At 40.2% G+C, this 22015-nt stretch overlaps 1 protein-coding gene across 3 annotated transcripts in view; it reads left to right on the forward strand.

Annotated features, from left to right (window-relative positions):
- The window catches only part of Rasgrp1 (RAS guanyl releasing protein 1), a 73466-nt gene extending 51958 nt beyond the window's left edge, over positions 1 to 21508 (forward strand). For all 3 annotated transcript variants that reach the window (XM_087207520.1, XM_004861524.4, XM_004861526.4), the window contains 9 exons: positions 638 to 913; positions 1986 to 2066; positions 3339 to 3443; positions 4132 to 4241; positions 4847 to 4991; positions 5626 to 5662; positions 6389 to 6541; positions 14486 to 14871; positions 18907 to 21508. In XM_087207520.1, coding sequence (XP_087063646.1) covers positions 638 to 913; positions 1986 to 2066; positions 3339 to 3443; positions 4132 to 4241; positions 4847 to 4991; positions 5626 to 5662; positions 6389 to 6541; positions 14486 to 14871; positions 18907 to 19041 — 1428 coding nt within the window. In that variant the 3' untranslated portion in view covers positions 19042 to 21508. The remainder of the gene's footprint in view (positions 1 to 637; positions 914 to 1985; positions 2067 to 3338; positions 3444 to 4131; positions 4242 to 4846; positions 4992 to 5625; positions 5663 to 6388; positions 6542 to 14485; positions 14872 to 18906) is intronic.
- Positions 21509 to 22015: the final 507 nt, after the last annotated feature.

Below are 22015 nucleotides of genomic sequence, written 5' to 3' on the forward strand. Positions count from 1 at the left end.
TCTGTCTCCTCCTTGCCCGTGCTCTTTGCTGGGAACCGGACTTCACCCTCCTTGGTTTAGGGTTTCCTGTGTGAATGGAAGTCACCTTCCCCGACAGTGGGCCCCACTGGAGACTCTTGGCCCGTGGAGTGCCTCATAAAGAACAGCAGCACACTGCAGTACTGCAGCTCCACACTGAACACACATGCTGTGTCCATGCCAGTGACAAAGGTAGCACGTGAGACATCACATTTTGTGTCTCTGGAAACATTCAGGAGACCTTAGGGAAAAGAACCATATGGCTGGGGATTAGAGAGAAATTTACTGTTTCCTTTTAATCTTTTAATTATCTTTTTAATTTTTATGTCAGGTACCTATACTTATTTTTGAAAAGAAATTTTAAAACCTCATTGAAAGTTTAAGTTATGTGGTAAAATCAAGTAAAGCGTATCCTGTGCCTGTAAATATACTGTGACATTTGACACACTGACGTTGTAATTAGGAAGTCATAACCTTTATCTTTTAGGTGAATCACCCCCTGCCCTACAGGTTAGAGCCGGAGTGAAATCGTGGTAGGGGATGACAGAGAGCCAGATGGCATCACAGACAACTTGTCCCGCCCAGGCAACATCCATGACTGGTCTGTTCTTCTTCGTAGGTTCTCAGTGAGATGACTGAGTTGCTGTCCTCCTGCAGAAACTATGACAACTACCGGCGAGCCTACGGGGAATGCACCCACTTCAAGATCCCCATCCTGGGGGTGCACCTCAAAGACCTCATTTCCCTCTACGAAGCCATGCCCGACCACCTGGAGGACGGAAAGGTGAACGTCCACAAGCTGCTGGCCCTGTACAATCACATCAGTGAACTGGTCCAGTTACAGGAGGTGGCCCCGCCGCTGGAGGCCAACAAGGACTTGGTGCACCTGCTGACGGTAAGGGTCACGCCGGAGGACGGCTACTCAGCACCTTCCGTGTGCCAGGTGCCATGCTGCACACCTTGTCACATGCTAACACCACTGATCCCCGTAACACTCTGTGAAGCAGGTGGATGGGATACTGAAGCACAAAGACGTAACTTGCCAGAGAACCACATATTAAGTGGCCGAGCCTTGACTCAGACCCAAGTAGGGGAACTTCAGCGGATTTCTCTTAAGCATTGGACCTTTGGAATTTAAAGGGTGTTTCCCTGCTCTAGCACAAGCAGTGGCAATCTGTCTAGGAGGAAATGGCAAATCAGGATTTAAGGGTTGATAACAGATGGAGAGTGTGCTCTTATAAGGGGAGGGGGGACAAGGCAATGAATTAGAATAAAACAAAAAAAAGAGATTTATTCTTTGGGTCCCGCCACCACTGGCTTAGAGACTTGCAAGCCAAGAGGAGGTGGGCCCTTTTCAGTGGCATGGAAACCAGGATTTGCACTTTGGGTCTGGGGTGAACTGAGCTTCCTTCCAGACCTGGGACCAGAGTTCACCAGTTGTGTCACTGTGGGCCCACACACTCCATGTCTCTTCTCTCCTCTGTAACCTCAGAGGGATCCTCCCTGGCATATTTTATCACCTCTTTTAGTTCTGAAATTATACAGGTTTTAAACTTTTGCGGGGAATGGAATAATGACCCTATCTTCTTCCTGCCTTGCCAAGAGCATTTTGCTAAGTCCATGCTTCATTCCTGGCTGGTGCCTAATCTTGCTGTTCTAGCCCTATCACTTTAGCCAGGTAACCTTGGCAGATCTCTGCCTGAGACAGTATCACCTCTGTATAGAGGCTTAGATACTAAATCATGGATATTAAGCCAGTGTTTTAGAAAGGGCACCTTGGGACTTTACCAAAACTTAAGTACATTTTAACAAAGAACTAAAGCTTTTCCTATTGCAGGTGTTACACAGGCCATACTCTGAATCGTAAAAACAAACTGCTAACACCAAGATTAAACGAAAAGAAATATCAGTCTCGGGAAAGGCAGACAGCGTCCTAGCAATTAACCTTATTCTGCTTTGATCCACAGTTATCCCTGGATCTCTTCTACACTGAAGATGAAATCTATGAGCTCTCCTATGCCCGGGAACCAAGGAACCACAGAGCCCCAGTGAGTTTCATATCAAGACTCCTGTATGACACTTGCTGTGCTTCAATTTTGTTCACCTTAACAGACAACTGTGTGAACACTAAGTAACCATATTCCATGAGAGTGTCAGGGGTGGTAGAATCAAGAAGGGAGACAGTATTATGAACCAGAGTGGCAACGCCCGCCTGTTAAAAATTCTCCCCATGTAAGTTGTTTCTTTTTATGATTTTTGATACTAATGAGGAAAAACGTGCACACTAACTAAAAACTACACTTCTGAAGATTTCCACTTTGGTTGGTAGAAAAGCCCCATTATCTTGTGATGCTCTGGGTTGAAAAGAGCAGTCTGCCGGTTCTTCTGTCCTCTTCTGCTCAGTTCTCAAAATAGCACCTGGTCCTGGTGCTATTCTCAGTAGGAACTTCACAGGTTATCTGTCCCTGCCTTCCCTACAGGCAAGTGAAATCCACTGAGTCTTCTGGGAAGCTTCCCAACCCAAAACAAGTGGTACTCCAGGGAAGGGGTGCTTGCCGATAGGACATCCAGCTGATCCATTCACATGGCTAAGTTTCATTGCCTCTGTACTGAAAGTACAAGTTTTAGCTTCCTGTTGTAATGAAAGAGGTTCACTGGAAATATTGGCGTGTTAAATTCCCAGCCTGCTAGAAGCATTCCCATGAAAAGGTTAACTGCTCCTGTCTTTAGAAGAGATTTTAATTTGGGCAAAATTTCAAATATTCAAAATGGATTCTGTCTCAACTTGTGAAACATTCAATTTTTTTCTTGTGTATCTTTGCCTTTTAAGGAGTTTTTTCCTCAGCTACCTCTACTGAAAAGTGACCAGAGGCCAGGCATGGTGGCACATGCCTGTAATTCCAGCATGTGGGAGCCTGAGGCAGGGTTGCCACAAGTTTGAGGCCAGCCTGAGGTGCATAGCAAGACAGTTTTAAAACTAAAAAGTGACCAGAGAATGAACATAGGAGACATTTCATTTAAATGGCCCATTTTACTCTTTGTAGATAGCTCTAACAAGAGGTTTAATGGAGAGGGAACTGAAGCCCAGGCACACTGAGAATTTTAAAGTATCTGGAGCCGGAAATCATGTATGTGAAGACTTTGGAAAGAGAAGCACATCACCTATGTTAGCCAGTATTATAGATTCCCACTGTGTGTGTGTGCTGCCACTGCAGTCGGAGTTACCTGCAGATGTGACTGTCAGGTTCTGGGAAGGGAAGGAGCTGTCAGTTACAATACTACATCACATTCACAAGGTTTCTCTTCACATTTCATTTTAGCCACTAACACCTTCCAAGCCACCGGTAGTAGTGGACTGGGCCTCTGGAGTCTCACCCAAACCCGACCCAAAGACCATCAGCAAACACGTGCAGAGGATGGTGGATGTGAGTACAGCTGTTTGGGAGACAGAAGGCTGGCACTGCTAGCGTGGGGTGGGAAGCACAGCAGCAGAAACGTGTGAGAAAGTTGAGACTCGCTCCCCGAGGAACCACTTTTCACACTGTGGCTGCAAATAGTTCAGAAACTAGTTTGGCAAAACTCTTTTCTGGTCTCATATGGGGCAGGTTTGACTGGTCTTAAAGGCCTAGCAGATCATTTGTTTAAAAACTGCTGAGTGGAGGCAGAAGGGTATATTGGGAGCACTGCTGGATTCAATTCCCTATGCTACCTGCCGAGAAGAGTGTATACATTTGCATAGTTGGAGCCTTTATTGTTGCGGGCTGTTCTCGGGTGACAACAGAAGACTAAGCAGAAACGGGAGCAGAGGACATGGGCTGTTCACAAGTTTCCCAGAGGAGGTGCAATCTGAGCTGAATAACAGAAGGGCAGACCTCTCTGCAGTGGTCTGCAGTAGGCACAGCCTGGGGTGGCACATCATGTGCTGACGGTTGAAGGTACGGACACCTGGGGCGTGACCTGCCACATCTGCAACAGCTCAAGGAGCACGCTCCCATGTTCTCCTCATTCAGGCTTTAAGAGGCCTATACCTATCTGCCCCAGCCCCTTTGTCTTAGCTAAAGAAAGAAAACACTGGTTTCTCCTTTGTAATCACCCTAACAACTCCTTTTTCAGTCCGTCTTTAAGAACTATGATCACGACCAGGATGGATACATTTCTCAGGAGGAATTTGAAAAGATTGCTGCAAGTTTCCCGTTTTCCTTCTGTGTTATGGACAAAGACAGGTGAGGATTTGTGTACAGGAATGAGTGGTTATGAGCCCATTGGTGAGAACAGAGCTACAGATATATCACTACAAGAATTTTAAGTACAGATCTTTATAGTCATCAGGTGAAGGCCTCCCTGCCTTTAGTTTGGACAAGAGACCGTGACATTTACATGCTTTTTAAGAGCTCACAACTGAAGATTCCAAAAATCTGCCAACTTAGGAAACAGCCAACTACAAATAAGTTTAGTCTTCGTTCTTGCTTTGTCCTTACAGATTATGGAAAATAATGTCAATCCTTTGCATACTTACTATACTTAAAATTATATACATTCTATTTTAATGCTCTATCAGAAATCAAACGTATGGCTAGTGGGACCTAGTCATGTACTCTCTAAAGTTAGAACCTGTAGCATACGTATTTCCCTCCCTATACACAAATCTCACATCATTTCAAGTCTTGTAGATAGTGGTCCAATCAGGCTGAAGGACACCCCGGGACCGAGTGATGCTGCCGCCCCCCCTTTTATGCGCTGTGCTGTGACCCTCCTGTGAGGCACGCTCATGGGAGGCTCTGAGCGTGGACTGCAGCACGTTCACGTCCTCCCTGTCGTTTGCTGGCAGGGAAGGCCTCATCAGCAGGGATGAGATCACGGCCTACTTCATGAGGGCCAGCTCCATCTACTCCAAGCTGGGGCTGGGATTTCCTCACAGCTTCCAAGAGACCACCTACCTGAAGCCCACTTTCTGTGACAACTGTGCTGGATTTGTAAGTTGTCCTTGGAGTGCATCGGGGGGAACTGAGGAGTACAGGCCAGTGATAGTAGGAAGGGCACAGACCTCATAATCTTTGTGCATTCATCCCAGCTCAGAGCCCAGCACACACCTAGAAGGACCTGGCCCTAAAGTGTGTGCATTCTTTTGCCTCATTTATTCCTGATCCCCCACCCCCACCCCCACCCCCTACTTTAGGCCTGGTGTAAATAGTACAGAAATGTTGAATTCTGGATTACATTCCTACACTGTTTCAATGTTAGAAAAAAAAATTGTGAGATACCCTCCTTTCCCTTTTCAGAAGACACTGTCTTGAAGGGATCACCTCAGCTTTGACCCTCCTGTCTCACTGAAACCAACAGTTTTGCTGAACACAAGTTCCTGACCAGAGACTCTGTAGGCTTATCTGTCAGTGGTATAATTCATCCATTTCGGGTCTACACAAAGCCTGGTCATAAAGTCACTACAGTGAGCTTCTGGAGAACATTTGACTGTGGTAGCCACAAATGTTCTGTTTTTAGTTAAAGGTCGGGACAAGACATACAAGAGATAAACTTGCGCTAGAGAATGGAATGAGCGGAGCCTCACACCAGATAATGACATGTGCATTCTTCTGTCTTGTCTCATAGCTCTGGGGCGTGATCAAACAAGGATATCGATGTAAAGGTAAGTAAGCACTGTCCATTGCATTGCTTTCCCTGTTCTGAGGGGCTCTCTTCATAAAGTTTTCATCCACTGTAGTTGTCCATTCAGTCCACAACTTCTAGGCAGACTTCAGAGCCTCATCTCCATACTGGCTTCCCAAGAAGACCGAGAGTGACTGATACTGCACAGAGAGAGGGAAGCCTGAGTGGCCAGTGCCGCAGTTTCCAAGAGCTTCTTTCTACCTTGGTTGCCTTTGAAATAGAGATAGCTTGTAGGAGACTGAGCTCTTGTAGTCACGACAGTGAACAGGACTGAATCAGTTCTAAAACAGAAGATACATGATTACTAAAGATCTTGGTCAGCTTTCCTTTTATCAGTGATTCCTGAGGATATGTGTCCTTCCTTGTGACTAGGACGATTAAGGAGCACGGGAAAGGAGACTTCTGCAAGGAAGAAAAAGTAAGGTCTAGCAGCTGGGTGCTTCCAGAGGGTCTCCCTAGAGTAGGGCAGTGTACCGGATGACCAGGATACCCTCTCTTCCCTCTGGAATAGCAGATGTTCCTTCAGGTTCCAAGACTCAGTAAGGGTTAAGACCAGCCTGAGAGATACAGGTTTGCCAAGTGAGGAGAGGGCTAGGTTCACTGGGAATGTTTGGTGAGCTTAGCTCTAGAGGATTGCACAGATATGTCTGACAAGAGAGTATTGTATGAATTGGTAAGAGTTCCTACCAAAGTGTCTTGTCCACAGACTGTGGGATGAACTGCCACAAACAATGCAAAGATTTGGTGGTGTTTGAGTGCAAGAAGCGAACCAAAAACCCAGCAGCTCCCACGGAGAACACCACCTCAGTGGCACCAACATCTAACCTTTGCTCACTGGGAGCCAGAGATCTGCTCCACGGTAAGTAGGCACTGGGAATGTTCAGTAGAGAGAGAAGGGCAAAATTGGGGGCAGGAAAGATAACCACATGTATCTATGTCTGAGTTAACCCTGACCTCTATTCCTGCCTCTGCCTCTGACCTAAAGGTGCTGGAATAATAGTTTAAGTTAGGTCTAAAAATCAGCCACATGTACATTGAGCACCTACACCAAGTACAGATACTGACTATTGCCACGATCATGCCTAAAATTAAAAATTGTCCTACTCCATCCCCAACTCAAAACAGTGATAAGGGAGAGTATGCATTTGTGTCCATATAACATACACAATATATGGTATATAGACAGCATATTAAAAGGCATAGCTGCATTCAGAACCAAAGATTAACATCTCAATCCACAGCTTCATGACTCCATTTCCAGAAGCACGCACCAAGAATCTGATTTCTGTACAGTAACAGAAACCAACTATGCATGAAAGGTGACCAGAACCACTCGGTGCTTATCATTGATGAAGGATCCTGAAAAAGTCATTACTGTCACAGCTAGCAGCAAGAAGTATACAGTCACTGATGAATGACGACCTGTGATGCCACTGATTTTCTTCCAGGAGAGGGGTCCTAAGCCATTATTTTACAACCAGGTTCTAGACTGGGGATCCTGAGAGGCCAAGTGGAGATAACTGTCAAAATTTTAGAAACACAGTGGTAAATACAGAAAGGAAGAGGAGGAGAACTCCTACGAAATGCAAGCTTGCAGATTAACAATCAAGAGAAAATTGGCCTGGCCACAGTGATGTAGGCCTATAATCTCAGCGCCCAGGAGGCTGAGGCAGAAGGATCATGAGTTCAAGGCCACCATGAGTTACATAGTGAGTTTAAGGCCAGAGATCAAACAGATGTGCGTAAATATACACTCAAATAACAGTATAATAAAGAAATGAAATTTAAGTATTATTGAGACACTCAGGAAGAAAAAAGGTCTGCCTCTTTCTAGTTAGGGGAAAAGGTAATAAACAGGGAGCTGGTTAGAAACAATGCAGGAGGGTATGTTCTACAAGCCAGATAGGCTACAGAAAGACCACGCCCTGGGCCTGCTGGCAAAGACTTCATGCAAAAGGTGGAAGTTCAGTGAAATCACAAAGGAAGGGAAGCATTAAGTTATGAGTGCTCCCTGGGACTTCAGCTGAAGTTCAGAGAAAAGCTCTGGCTGTCACCCTACCCCAGGGTGCACACAGCAAGAGAGGAACTTAGCTGCATTCCCACCAACTCCCTGCAGTAACTACAGATGAAAGAGGCAGGGGGATCCCCAGCTGTCACCCTGGCCCTGCTCCTGTCCCTGGGCATGCACAGCCAAGGAAAGCCCCAAGAGGCATGTTGCTCAGCTCCAGACACAAGCCATTCCTCCTGCTCCTGTGGACACTACAGCTTTGGGGAAGGGGGCTAGCTGTTGTCACAGCCCAAGGCACACACAGAGCTTGGGGACCTGAGGACCCACCGTCCACAGCAGCAACACAGAGGAACAAGACACATCCTGCTGCACCCACACTATGTGATTCCCACTACCAGCGCCCTTGCTCCTGGTCTTACTAGGCGCTGCTAATAGAGAGGTGCTGTGATCCCTGCCCTCCACTCCTGGCACTCCAAACTCTCACTACTGTCTAGTCAGAGAAGTGCTCCTTTTACCACGCCTAGTGCAGTGCCACAGACCCTTATACGTCACAGGCCAACGTCAGCACCTGGTAGGGGCCACCATACCCACTGGAAAAGGAACACTGAGTACACTCACACACCCTGCTGCCTACATATCTGCCTGAACTATGAAAGTGTCCCCACCCTTGCATGACCTACAGGGACAGTGTTCTCTCTGACTCCAACACAGCACACGTTGCACCTAAACTCACTATCACAGCCAGAGATGTGTGAGGAAATTCCACTGCAGTGCCCAGCTAAAAACAAAGCCAACGTTGTGTAACAAACTGATAACCCAAGACACGACCCTGCCATGAAATGAGCAAATCTCAGTGTGGGCACAAGAAATATGAAAAAGTAATGTGACACCTGCAAAAGAGCATAACTCTCGGGTGACAGCAAAGATACTAAAATACCTAGTATCTTCAAAAGAATAATTTTCTCAAATCAGGGAGATCCAAGAGAATGCAAAGAAACAGTTAAGTGAATTAGGAACACAATGCAGAATATAAATGAGAAATTGAGCAAAGAGGTAGATATTTTTAAAAAGAACCAAACAGAAGTCTTGGAAATGAAAAGTTCAGTAATTCATTTAAAAAACTTGGCTGAGAACTTGAACAGTGGACTACATGAGGCAGAAGAAAGAACTGGAATTTGAAGATAAGTCTTTCGAAATGACACATTTAGACAAAAAAAAATGACAGCATTTGTTATTTTTGGAACACCACTAAATGATTAATTACCTACATCGCTGGAATACCTGAAGGTGAGGAAATAAAGGTTAAGAAAGGCATAGAAAACCTACTCAATGAAATAACACCAGAAAACTTCCCTAATCTTGAGAAAGGCATGGACATCCATGTAGAGGAGGCTTTTAGAACCCAATAGACAAGACTAGAAAAGAACTTCCTTCATGACATAGTACAGTCAAACTGAAAAGTATAGAAAAAAAATTGTTTTTGAATTTTCAAGAGAAAAGCACCAAGTCACATTTAAGGGCAACCTCTTTAGACCACAGAAGATTTCTCAACAGAAACCCTGTGGGCCAGGAGGGAATCAAATGATGTATTCCAAGTCTTGAAAGAAACTAAATGCCTAAAAGCCAACCAAGATTACTATTATCCACAAAGGCTGTCTTTCACAAATGAGGGAGAAATAAAGAACTTCCAAGATAAGCAAAAACTCTGGGAATTCAGGACCAAAAGACCATCCTTACAGAAGATGCTTTACAGAGTCCTATATCCAAAAGTGAAAGAAAGGTAACTACCACAACAGCATGTGAAAACACGAATCCCACTAGAAGAGCAGATACACAGACATGAAACAGAAAAGAACCAAACATTATTAGTACTGTAAACTACCATATCACACAGGTGATTAAGAGAGGAAGAAAAGAACAAAGAATGTTCAAAAAACTGACAGCCATTAAATCCATACTTTTCAGTTATAACCTTGAATGTAATGTAATTCAGGTTGGATGCGTGGATTAAAAAAAAACACAACAATATGCTGCCTACAATAAAAACTCACTTCACAGGCAAACAGACTGAAAGGATGGAAAATGAGATTCCAAGCAAAAGGAATCCTAAAGTGAGCAAGAGCAGCTATTCTGATAGCTGACAAAATAGACTTGAGACAAAAACTGTGAAACAAAGATCATCATTATATAATGATCAAGGGATCAACTCATCAATAAGATATGATTGTAAATCTACTTGCAGTAATATCAGAATTCCAATTTTATAAAACAGTTACACCAAAGGCAAGAGATAAGTTCCAATACAGTTAACAGTGACAAATTTCAAAACCCTGCTCTCTCATTCATAGACAGATAATCCAGACACCCCAAAAAAGAGTTACAAACATCAGGATTAAACTATAGAACAAATGGACTTAATAAACATTCAATCCACTAACTGCATATAATACACATTCTTTTCATCAGCATGTGGAATTTTCTATAGAACAAACCAAATTGTAGGCCACAAAACAAATTAAATGAGGCATTTCCTGTATCTTTTCTAATCACAATGAGATGAAACTATAAATCACAAGAGAAATTTAAGAATACATGGGGTCTGGTCGGGCATGGTGGCACATGCCTATAATCCCAATACTGGGGAGGGCTGAGGCAGAAGGATCACTGTAGGGCTGGGGATTTAGCTCAGTGGTTCCAGCACCTGCCTCGCAAGCACAAAGTCCCAAGTATGATCCCTGGTACCAAAAAAAAAAAAAAAAAAAGGATCACTGCAAGTTCGAGGCCAGCCTATACTACAAAGGGAGACTCTACTTAAAAGAAAAAAAGATTTGAAAAAATGATACTATGTCACTCAACAAAGAAAAGCCGAGGACCAATGATTCCACTGGTGAATTTTACCACATTTCTAAAGAAAGTTAAGTAATACTAATACTTTTCAAAGTTTTCATTGAATTGAAAGGGAGAGAACTTTTCCAAACTCATTTCATCAGGCCACCTTTTAACTTGTTCCCAAAATCTGACAAGGACACAACAGAAAAAGAAAACTATAGACCACTATCCTTGATGAACGTAGATACAAACTCAACAAAATGTTTGCAAGTTGTACTCACATCAGAAAGATTATGCACCATGATCAAATTAATTTCATTCCTGGTATGCAAGGATGGTTAAACATACAGGTGTAACTTGTAATACATTACATAAACAGATGATGAATAAAAATATGATCATCTCAGTAGATACAGAAAAATCATTAGGTAAATTTCAGTATCCCTTCATTAAAAAAGGCCTGAACAAATTAGATATAGAAGGACCATACCTCAACATAATAAAAGCTATTTATGACAGACTCACAGCCAGCTTTATACTGAATAAGGAAAAACTGACAACATTTTCTCTTAAGATCAGGAAGGCAAAGGTATCCACTCTTGCTGCTCTTGTACAACACATTACTATAAGTTTTAGCCAGAGCAGTGAGGCAAGAGTTAGAAATAAAAGGCATTCAAATAGAAGAGGAAGAAATAAAATTATCTCTGCTTACAGGTAAGATTCCATACATAGAAACACCCAAAGACTCAACCAATACTATTAAAACTGATAAACTACTGCAGTAAAATGAAAGAATACAGTATCAGTGGCTTTTCTATACACCAATAATAAAGTTGCTAGACAGAAGTCATGGTAACAATCCCATTCACAGTAGATACACATATACACCCACACCTAGGAATATACATAATGGATAAAGTAAAAGACCTCTACAATGGAAGTTATAAAACACCAACGAGGACCCTAAAGGACAGGGATATCTCTCTTATACAGGGATTAGAACAGTTGTTGAAATGTCCACTGTACTACCACAGATCTACATGTTCAGTACAATCTCCATCCAGTGCCCATGACATTCTTCACAAAAGTAGGGCGAAGAAATGAAAATTCATACGGACTCACAAGACAACTTTTTAGTAAAAAGAGCACAACTGGAGGAATCACAATACTAGACTTCAAGATGTACGACAGAGCCATGGTCACCAAAATAGCATGGCACTGGCATGACAACAGACACAGAATAAAATGGAACAGAACTTTTAAAATCCAGAAATAAACCCACGTAGCTATAGCTATCTGATTCTAAAAATATATATATTGGGGAAAGTACAGCCTCTCCGACAAATGGTGATGAGAAAAGTGGCTACCTGTGTGAGTGAGACTGAAACCCAGCCCCTTATCTCTCACCCTGAACAAAAATCAATTCAAAACAAATCACAGACCTTAATGTAAAACCTAAAACTCTGAAACTACTGAACACAGGGAAAACACTGCAAGACATTGGTACAAGCAATGATTTTTTGGACAGGACTTCGAAAGCATAGGTAACAAAAGCAAAAAGTGACAAATGGGAGTTACATCAAATAGAAAGCTCCTGCACAGCAAAACAATCAACACAGAGAAGAGGTAACTACATAGAATGGAAGAAAATATTTACCAGCTATTTATCTGACAAAATATCTAGAATATAAACTCAAAAACAACAAAAACAAGAGCCAAATATGGTGGTACACACATACCTGTAATTCCAAACCTCTGGGAGGTGGGGTAGGAGGATCACAAATTCATACTCAGGCTAGAGGTCTAAGCAAGGCCCTGTCTGAAAATTTAGAAGTTATAAAAAGGCTGAGGCTATAGCTCAGTGAAAAGGTCCTGGGTTCAAACCCTGGGAACTATGGGGGGAAAAAAAAAATGTAATACAATTAAAAATGGGCAAATGATCTAAATAAACACTTCTCACAAGAATTAGTCAATAAATACATGAAAACATACTTAAAATCTTGGCCATCAGAGAACTGCCAATCCAAACTACAAAGCAGTATCATCTTATCCCAGTTAGAATGGGTGCTATAAAAGAAAAATAACTGGATACAGAGGAAAAGGAACCATGTAACTACTGATAGGAATGTAAACTAATATAGCCACTGTGGAAAATAGTATGGAGTTCCTCTAAAAATGGAACTACCAGATGACCCAATTCTCCCATTCTCGGATATAAAGCCAAAGAAAATGAAGCTTGCAAATGAAACCTGTATACCCATGTTTAGTGCGGCAGTATTCATAAATAGCTAAGATATGGAATCAGCCTATGTTCACATTGGTGAAGGGATAAATATGGCATATATAGACAGTGGAGTATTATTAAGCCATAAACAAAAATGAAATCCTGTCCTCCACAGCAAAAAAAGATGGAATTGGAAGACATCATTTTAAATAAAATAAGCCAGACACAGACAAGTCATGCTGCCTATCCTATGTGGAAACTTACAAAGTCAGCCTGAAAGTAGGATAGTGAAGACTAGGAACTGGGAAGGGTCTCAGAGAGAAGGGAAATCAATCAGTGCAATGTGTGCAAATAACCAAATGGCCCATGAAATCCCAGTAATGGGTATGTTTAATATGTTAATTTTAAAAATTAGAAAATAGAGATGCAAAAAAATCATTCTCATCCAAAAAGATAATGTAATTTAGAGTGAATGTAACAGTTTAATTATTCTAGTACTTGAAATAAGTGATAATTTTCAGCTTTATTTGGATAAATATTAAATGATAATTTAAAAATCATGTTCCCCTTGGGAAAAATTCAGTGAAGTTCAAGTATAAGATCTATAGTTCAGGCCACTGTGTTTGCTCTTGCATGATGGTCCACCTCACGCTGTAGGGTGTAAGTTTTTTTCCTACTTTGACTTGGCCAAACTTGCTCTGCAGAGCCAGTTTCTTTTCCTACCTTCAATAAAACTTTGCTACCATTAAAAAAAAAAAACAAAAAAAGATTTCCAGTACATAATTAGAACTATGGATTCTAGTTATAGATGTTACTTAGAAATTTTTGTTTTATTAAGCCATTTCAACTAACAATCCAATCTCTTAGCTAGAAAATTTATTAGGAAAAAATTTTACTCTAAATGCACTTTTTAAAAAGTACTTTCTCTTACATAATCATTTCATTCTCCACACTCTGATATTTTTTCATCCCCATTTAATGAAGTAAACACATAATCTGTTTATTATTAAACGTTGTGTTTAGTGATTTTTCAAAGAGCTGAGAATTATGCCAAGTTTTTGCAAACAGAAAGCTTAGATGACCTACTGTTAATCTTAAACCCTACTACCCATCTCACATCCATCTGCTCTTACTCTATGTTTCTAGGAAATTACTCCTATGGTTAACATTTCCAGGCCGGATCATGGGCAGAGGTATTAGGAACAAAACCACTGACTCACCCACCTGTCCTTTCCCCCGGTCAGTGTCACTCAAGGGCAGTACGTTTTGGAACACTCTTCCGAAGTTGGAAGCTGTACCCATTATACAAGTGGGTCCGACAGTTCCTACTATCCACCAGAGGGCACTTGTTTGTATCAAGACAGAGACTTGAGTAGTAAGAGCTTCCAAACCTAAGTCCACAGAAAGTAATTTATGGAACATTTTCCTCTACATATTGATCTTGCTCCCCTTAATTGGTGAAAATCTGCAAAGTTGAGGCAGGAATTAGAACTTGTCTGTAGAAATTGTAACCCTCTAGGCAACCTTTGCACAAACGCAAAAAGATGCCTTTTTTGGACACATTCTAATACCATCAAAATCCCTGGATTTCAGCGTTTGCTCACTCTTGACCTGGGGTGCCTGAAAATGAGTGCTATTTGAAGATGTGCAACTCCTGTAACAGTAAGGTCTCATGTAAAATTAACGTGAGAATGTTGAGTGTTTGCTTTTCTGAGTACAATATCTTATGTGTCTCCCCACAGCACCCGAGGAAGGATCTTTTACATTCCTAAATGGAGAGGCTGTGGAACACAGTGAGGAGAGTAAGGATCGGACCATCGTGCTGATGGGAGTATCCTCACAGAAGATTTCTGTTCGGCTGAAGAGGACTGTTGCCCACAAGACCACACAGACCGAATCTCTGCCTTGGCTTGGCAGTGAGGGTCCTTCTGGTCACTTTGTGCTGTCCTCTCCAAGGAAGACAGCCCAGGATACCCTTTATGTACTTCCCAGTCCCACATCTCCATGTCCCAGTCCTGTCTTGGTCAGAAAGCGGGCGTTTGTCAAGTGGGAGAATAAAGAGTCTCTCCTAAAATCAAAAGAAGAGCTCCGTCATCTCAGACTCCCATCGTATCAAGAGCTGGAACAGGTACCTTCCTTTTACTTGCCCTTTTATCCAGACTCTCTTAGCAAAGTGGAGCGAAACAGAGAAGAACACATGGACTAAACCCAGAGAAGGTTCAAATCAAGTTGATTACTGGCTGGGTAAAGGAAAAGAATAATTTAAAAACCAAAACAGAGGGAGGGACAGAGGAATAACGTTACCCATTAGACAACTTAAGCCATTTTAGAGACAAGAAAGCAAGGGTATATTGTTTTAACATTAACATCCACTTTACAAAGGAGAAGAATGCCTGCCTGCCTGCCTTTTCCCAAAGCAAGGTTGGTACTGTGTGTGGAGGTTCTCAGTAGGAACATGTAACTCAAGTGTCCACCTGCCTACAACTCCTCATACAATTCCACCTCCTACACAACAGAACTGCCCACAAGGCCTCAGGATCCCCACATTGTTCCCAACACTGCACCCTCCCCGTCAGACTCCCAGGTATGGAGTTAGAGAAACATTTGAAGACAAAAGCTAGTATTTAAACTCGAATTCGTGCTTGAAATGAACATATGAAAAGTCTTGCTCTAAATAATTTTAATACATGATTTAGGAAAGAAGTCAATCAGAGGATGGTAAAACTTGGGTTACATAAAGCCCCTTTCCTTTAAGGGTAAAACTGTCAAAGACAACTTTTAAGAAAAATGAAAGAAACACTGAAAAATGAGTTTGGTTAAAGAGAAAGGACTTTGGAGGCATTTTCCAATACCAGATGTTCTGATGCCAGCTATTACAGTCTGTGACCTAATTGATCTTCTGTAAATACAGGGTTAGGATTCCACACTAAGGTTTCAAATTCTGAAGTTTTACATGATTTTGAAAAGGGAAAAATGCAGTTAGCAGTAATGCTGTGAGAAGCAGATGACAAAGATTTCAAATGAATTAAATCGAGAATAATTCCTACCCAGTAATACCAGGCCAGTAGACCTTTTTCCCAGTTGCCTCTTTTATTTTTATCAATGTCAAACAGACCTAAAAACTAAAATTCACTATATACATTTTAAAGAAACAGTGTGTCCCACTTTTCAATTATGTAAAATCTTTGACTTGTCTGTAATTCAACAGTCCTAGCCATAACTCGTCAAATTAAACCAGTATTTAGAATGTAATAAAAAAATTATGAAGTATAAATATACATGTTATTTTGGTGTATGTGTACCCCTGAATCAGCATAGGACAAAAGAAAAACCAAACAATAGCTCTTGGATCAGATATATATACCAGGGTTCAAATCCAGTCTGAAATTATATGGCAACATTTTCTGCTTCTATAAAATTATTGATTTTCAAGATACATGTGAAGACTAAGATATTTTATTGTCATGTAACAAAGCACCAGGCACACAACAAGTGCTCAGTATTATATGATAGCTAATAGAGAGCAACAGATAATTCAAACTAAGGAACACCCCAATGTGTCTACAATTATCCAGACACTGCCCATACATTTTTGGTGTAATTAATGTTACATAATGTAGGAACACTGGCCTCAAAATCAGAAGCCAGGAAATCAACTGATGGCTGTATAATTACTGCAAATTGGATAACTAAATCTCAGTTTATGGGCATAGGATAAAAATCTATCTAAAGTGTACATTAATTTTCAATGACTTGGTAGGAAAACAGGTTAAGTGTACTATAGCATCTCATATTACAGAATTTTCAAGCACTACTTTCTTGGCGCAGACCTGACCAGACTCTGTTTATGCCAAGTTAAGATCTGCTACACAATACCCAAAGGTTTCATCATCCTCTACCCACTGGCCAGGAATGGTTTATTCTGCCTGCAAGCCACTTACATCTGTGAAATGATAACAGACAAACTGCTGTTTGCTCATGCTCGTTTGATACTTAACATGTTATTTTCTATTCAGTGCAAAAAAAAAACTATTTTGAAAATAGTTTTTATCTACATAGAAAACCCAAAAAACTCTGCCAAAAGACTTCTAGACTTAACTGACAGATTCAGTAGAGTAGCTGGATACAAGGTCAACACTCAAAAATCAATAGCTTTCTTGTACACAAATAACAGACTCACTGAAAGAGAAATTAGGGAAACAATTCCTTTCACAATAGCATCCAAAAAAATGAAATATTTAGGAATCCATCTAACGAAGGAAGCAAAAGACCTCTACATTGAGAACTACAGCACTCTGAAAAAAAGAGATTGAAGAGGATATACAAAAATGGAAAGACATCCCCTGTTCCTGGGTAGAAAGAACCAATATAGTGAAAATGCCCATACTTCCAAAATGTCTGGACGGATTCAATGCAATCTCAATTGAAATCCCAAAAGCATATTTCACAGAAGTAGAGAAAACAATCGGAAAAGTTCATCTGGAACCAGAACAGACTTAGAATAGCAAAAGCAATTCTAGGCAACAAGAGTCATGGCAGGGGATATCACAACCCCCCAACTTGAAACTATACTACAAAGCCACTGTGATAAAAACAGCATGGTACTGGCAAAGAAACAGACCTGAGGATCACTGAAATAGATTAGAAGATGCAGAAACAACTTCAGACATACTCAGCTACCTCATCTTTGACAAAGGAGCCAACTATCTTCACTACATCCTCATAGCCTCTTTAATAAATGGTGTTGGAAAAACTGGATTTCAACTTCCCAAAGATTAAAACTAGACCCTTATTTGTCGCCATGCACTAAACTAAAATCCAAGTGGATTAAAGATCTAAATATTAAAACAGAAACACTAAACTTACTGGAAGATAAGTTAGGTAAAACTCTTGAAGACACTGGCATAGGAAAAGACTTTATGAACAAAATCTCAGTAGAATGGGAACTAGCACAAAGAATCAACAACTGGGATCTCATCTTATTAAAAAGCTTCTGCACTGCAAGAGAAACCACCAACAGAGCTAAAACACAACCTACAATGTGGGAAAAATATTACCAGCTGTTCCTCAGACAAAGGTCTACTATCGAGAATATATAGATATATATAAAGAACTAAAAAAAAAAAAATCAGACCCCCCCCCATTCAAAAATGAGCATTTGAAATGAACAGATATTTCTCAAAGTAGAAATAGCAAATAAACATATGAAAAAATGTTCAACATCACCGGTCATTCGAGAGATGCAGAGAAAACCAATGCTGAGATTTCACCTCACCCCAGAAAGAATGGCTGCTATCAAGAAATCAACAAATAACAAATGCTGTCGGGGTTGTGGGGAGAAAGGAACCCTTCTCCATTGCTGGTGGGAGTGCAGACTGGTGCAACCACTGTGGAAGTCAGTATGGAGATACCTCAACTAGGATTGGAAGTCCCATTTGACCCAGCAATTCCTCTGCTGGGGATCTTCCCCAAAGAATTAGAAGAATCATACTACAGTGGTATATGTGCTCCCATGTTTATAGCGGCACAGTTTGTAATAGCTAAAGCTTGGAAGCAGCCCAAGTGCCCATCAACTGGAGACTGAAGATGTGGTTTCTTTTATAAAATGGAGTACTACTCAGCCATAAAGAATGAGAAACTAGACATATTTATAACTAAGTGGATGCACATTGAGGCCATACTCTTAAATGAAATAAATAGGACACCCGTGTAAATACCGAATAGTTTCTCTGGTGTGAAAAACTAAAAGTGTAAATAAGGATCAAAATGTATAATTGATAACATGAAATAGGAAAAGGTCTAAAGGAGTAGGGGAAATGGGAGGGATAGGGGAAAAGAAAGAAGGGAAAAGAAAAAATATGAGAAAAGGAAAAAAATGGAAACATTATTTGTAAATAGGGAAGGGTGGAGGTGGTGAAGGGAGAGCAGGGGAATGGGGAAAAAGTAAGAACCAAGATACATCACGTAAAGGTACAAGATCCCAATGATGAATGTAACTGTACTGTCTGCCTAAGATGCACCAATAAATAAACTTAATAAAAAAGTTTTTAATTCTCACCCATAGTGAATAGGAGATGGCAATCAATTTTAGTACTCTCAATACTGTAACTGATTTGCTACTCACTGCTGTTTTATTAACATGCATATTCTCCTTTCCCTTTAGGAAATAAATACCCTGAAAGCAGACAATGATGCCCTAAAGATCCAACTAAAATATGCACAGAAGAAAATAGAATCCCTTCAGCTTGAAAAAAGCAATCACGTCCTAGCACAGATGGAACAGAGTGACTGTTCTTAGCCAGGAACTTAAGGAGCACAATCGGGATGAGTACACTGGGGCTCTTCTTTCCTAAGCTGATGAACAGAGACCGGGGCAACTTTAGGTGGACTGTCTTTTTAAACAGTACTTTAACAGAGAAATGCCATTTACTGTTTTGTTTTTTAAACCTAAAGACTCCTAATTTACAGTATTGTTTTCTCTTTATCAGGTGAAGGATCCAAAACTTCACATTTGTAAAGTGTGCTAAAACATAACTAGTTTCCTAACAAGGTAGTGTCTCATATGGCCTGCTTGACTGATTCTTAAAACAAATTTCTGGAAAACGAATTGACTTTTTCCCTAGGTTTTCTACAAACTGAGGAATTTCCTTTGTTCCACAAAGCTTACTGATAATGAAAAATTACCCATATTCCAAAAGTAGATGGCCTTGTAAGTCCCAGCATTCTTTGTGAATCTGGCTCCCACTTCACTACCTCAGATCTAATCAATTAGCCTCTTTCTCCTCCTTCATCACTATGCCACACGTGTGAGCATCTAGAGATGCAGCCTGGCTGCTTAGTGGTCTATTAAACGTGACATTATCCAGATGCAAATCAATTAGTTCTAGTCTTACTCATCATAAAATAAATTTGGTACCAGGAAACATAGCTGTTACCATCTCACATGACTTGCTAATTAGCTAAAAATAGGTGTAGACATGTTTGTTCAGTCTACAGGGCACAGAATTAGGAATTTATGGGGTTTTTTAAAGCAAGTCTGTGAAGAATAACTTCATGTTTCATCTTTTTTAAACTTTTTAAAATTGTTTTGAACTGATTGTCTTAAACTGTCTTCACTATTAATACTACTTAGAAATAAGCTAATTGGATCAGCAATGTAAATAATAGCTGACAGCATGTACATATGTATATAGTATGTATATACAACATCAGGCATGCATGTGGTTTGGACCTGTCTCTATAAAATGTGGAAATGAGTTACACAACTTTTAGACATTTATATAAATATACAGTTGTTTCTTATAATATAGTTCTGTTTGTTACAAAATGGAAAACTTGCTTATAAACTGTATTATTTAACAAAATCACAAGTAACAAGTCTTGCGTGTATTCTATTATGGAGGTTAATAATGAATGAGTTCAGTTGGTGGCCTGGGCAATTCACAAACTCTATTATCAGCCTCTAATATATTATCAGCCACTTTCTTTTAGTGGGGGAGCTTAGCTTTCATTCTTGGAAAATCCAGTACCAGTTAATTTATAATTCATATACAAATTGGCCAGCTGCCAGGAATATAATCTTAATTAAGTTTCAAATTTAAAGCCAAAGCAGCAAGTTTCCATAAGAATACAAAGTATTGCCTATTTACAGGATTCAGATAATTTAAGTTTTGATGAAAGATTACTTCCCATTTGCATACTTTTTGGTAGTAAGTTTTAGTGACACAGAACTTACAAATGTTTTAAAGAATCGCTTCACACATAAATTTATTCTTTTTGTAAGTCCAAACTCAGAAATCCTCAGAGCAGGGCTGCTTAGGTCCATCGCCTGGAATATATACTCTATTAGCACTGTAACTAGATTTATATGAAATAAATATGAACTTATGACAAATGTTAAAATCCAGATTTCACTTTCCTGTGACAGACTAAAGGGTATATAGCTTAGTTTTTAAAGAAAATATAATCATGGAATATAAATTTGCTCATACTCTCCACCCAAAATAAAGATCTCAAACTAGTTTTTATGTAAATAAATCTGTAATATATAGGATTTCAAAAGGTCACAGTTCCCTTAATTAAATTTTCACAGCTAGACAATCTCAGGCACTGCAGAATGGATCACTGAAATGCGTAATACAGGCCAAAGTTTCATCATGTTTTAAAATACAGCAAGAGTAAAAAAATGTTATCTTATTACTTATGTTGTGCTGTGGGAGCTAGTGAAATCTACAGAAAGAAATTGCAACAACATATTGACTTGAAATAATTTGGGGCAGATATTTATCTCCCAAGACAAGGACAAATCATGTTTTATTAACAATGTCACTTCTCATTTTTTTTGTTAATTGACTCACCTTTTCACTGACCATTTGTGAATCTGTCTCAAGGTATATAATGTAAAAGGACTGCAAGAAAAAAATGTACAGATTGTAAATTTTTTGATACTTAATGTAAGTTTTCATGTAATATTTATATGATAAAGACATTAGGATCCCCCAACACACGTCTTGTGTTTCTTCTTCATCTGCATGAATATGTACAAACCTCACCTGAAATTTTACTATTATTTATGTATGGACTACTCTTCTGTTCTATTAATTTTCTCCTGAAAGCAAAAGCAAAGCCTATTCAGCTGAAATGTTTCGATTATCTCTTTTGTAGAACAAAGAAGTAACAGTACAGAAATACCCAATCTTTTCCCATAGTGACCCCCGCCCAGTAAGCCTATAAATACATTAAAGAACAAAAATTAACCACTGTCATTTCTCTGTGGCTTCTGTCTTTAATTTCAATCCCACCTAAGCTAAGTACCAACTAAAGAAGGAAACAGTAGTGGAAGACTGTTCAATCTAGCATACAGAACCCCTGTAGCAATTTATGTGTGGGCATAATTCAGAGTGACTTTCTCTTGTTCTCCAGCCAGTTTTTCTGTTAACCAGACCAAAGAGGAAGGGAAGTTCAGCCACTCAGATTCTACTGTGAACACGTTCGGGGGCATTTGGTGGGAGTGTATTTATCATTTTGACAATTCATAATATTTCATACGAAAGAATGAAACTGCACCAACAACCTGACCCTGAAGGAAAGATTAAACTGCCTGCTCACCTCACCCTGCTTCTCAGCCCGAATTCTTTCTACCCCGTGGTCCTTGCAAGGAGACAGTATCATTGCTCTTAACATTTTCTGGCCACAAATATTTTTTATATGTGTATCTGTCACATTTACACATAAAAGTTTAAACTTTTTCATCTTTAATGAGGCAAGTTTCC

Source organism: Heterocephalus glaber, unplaced genomic scaffold (genome assembly GCF_053883595.1).
Source record: "Heterocephalus glaber isolate CG9 unplaced genomic scaffold, H.glaber_assembly_v1.0 deba00000809, whole genome shotgun sequence".
Lineage (NCBI taxonomy): Eukaryota > Metazoa > Chordata > Mammalia > Rodentia > Bathyergidae > Heterocephalus > Heterocephalus glaber.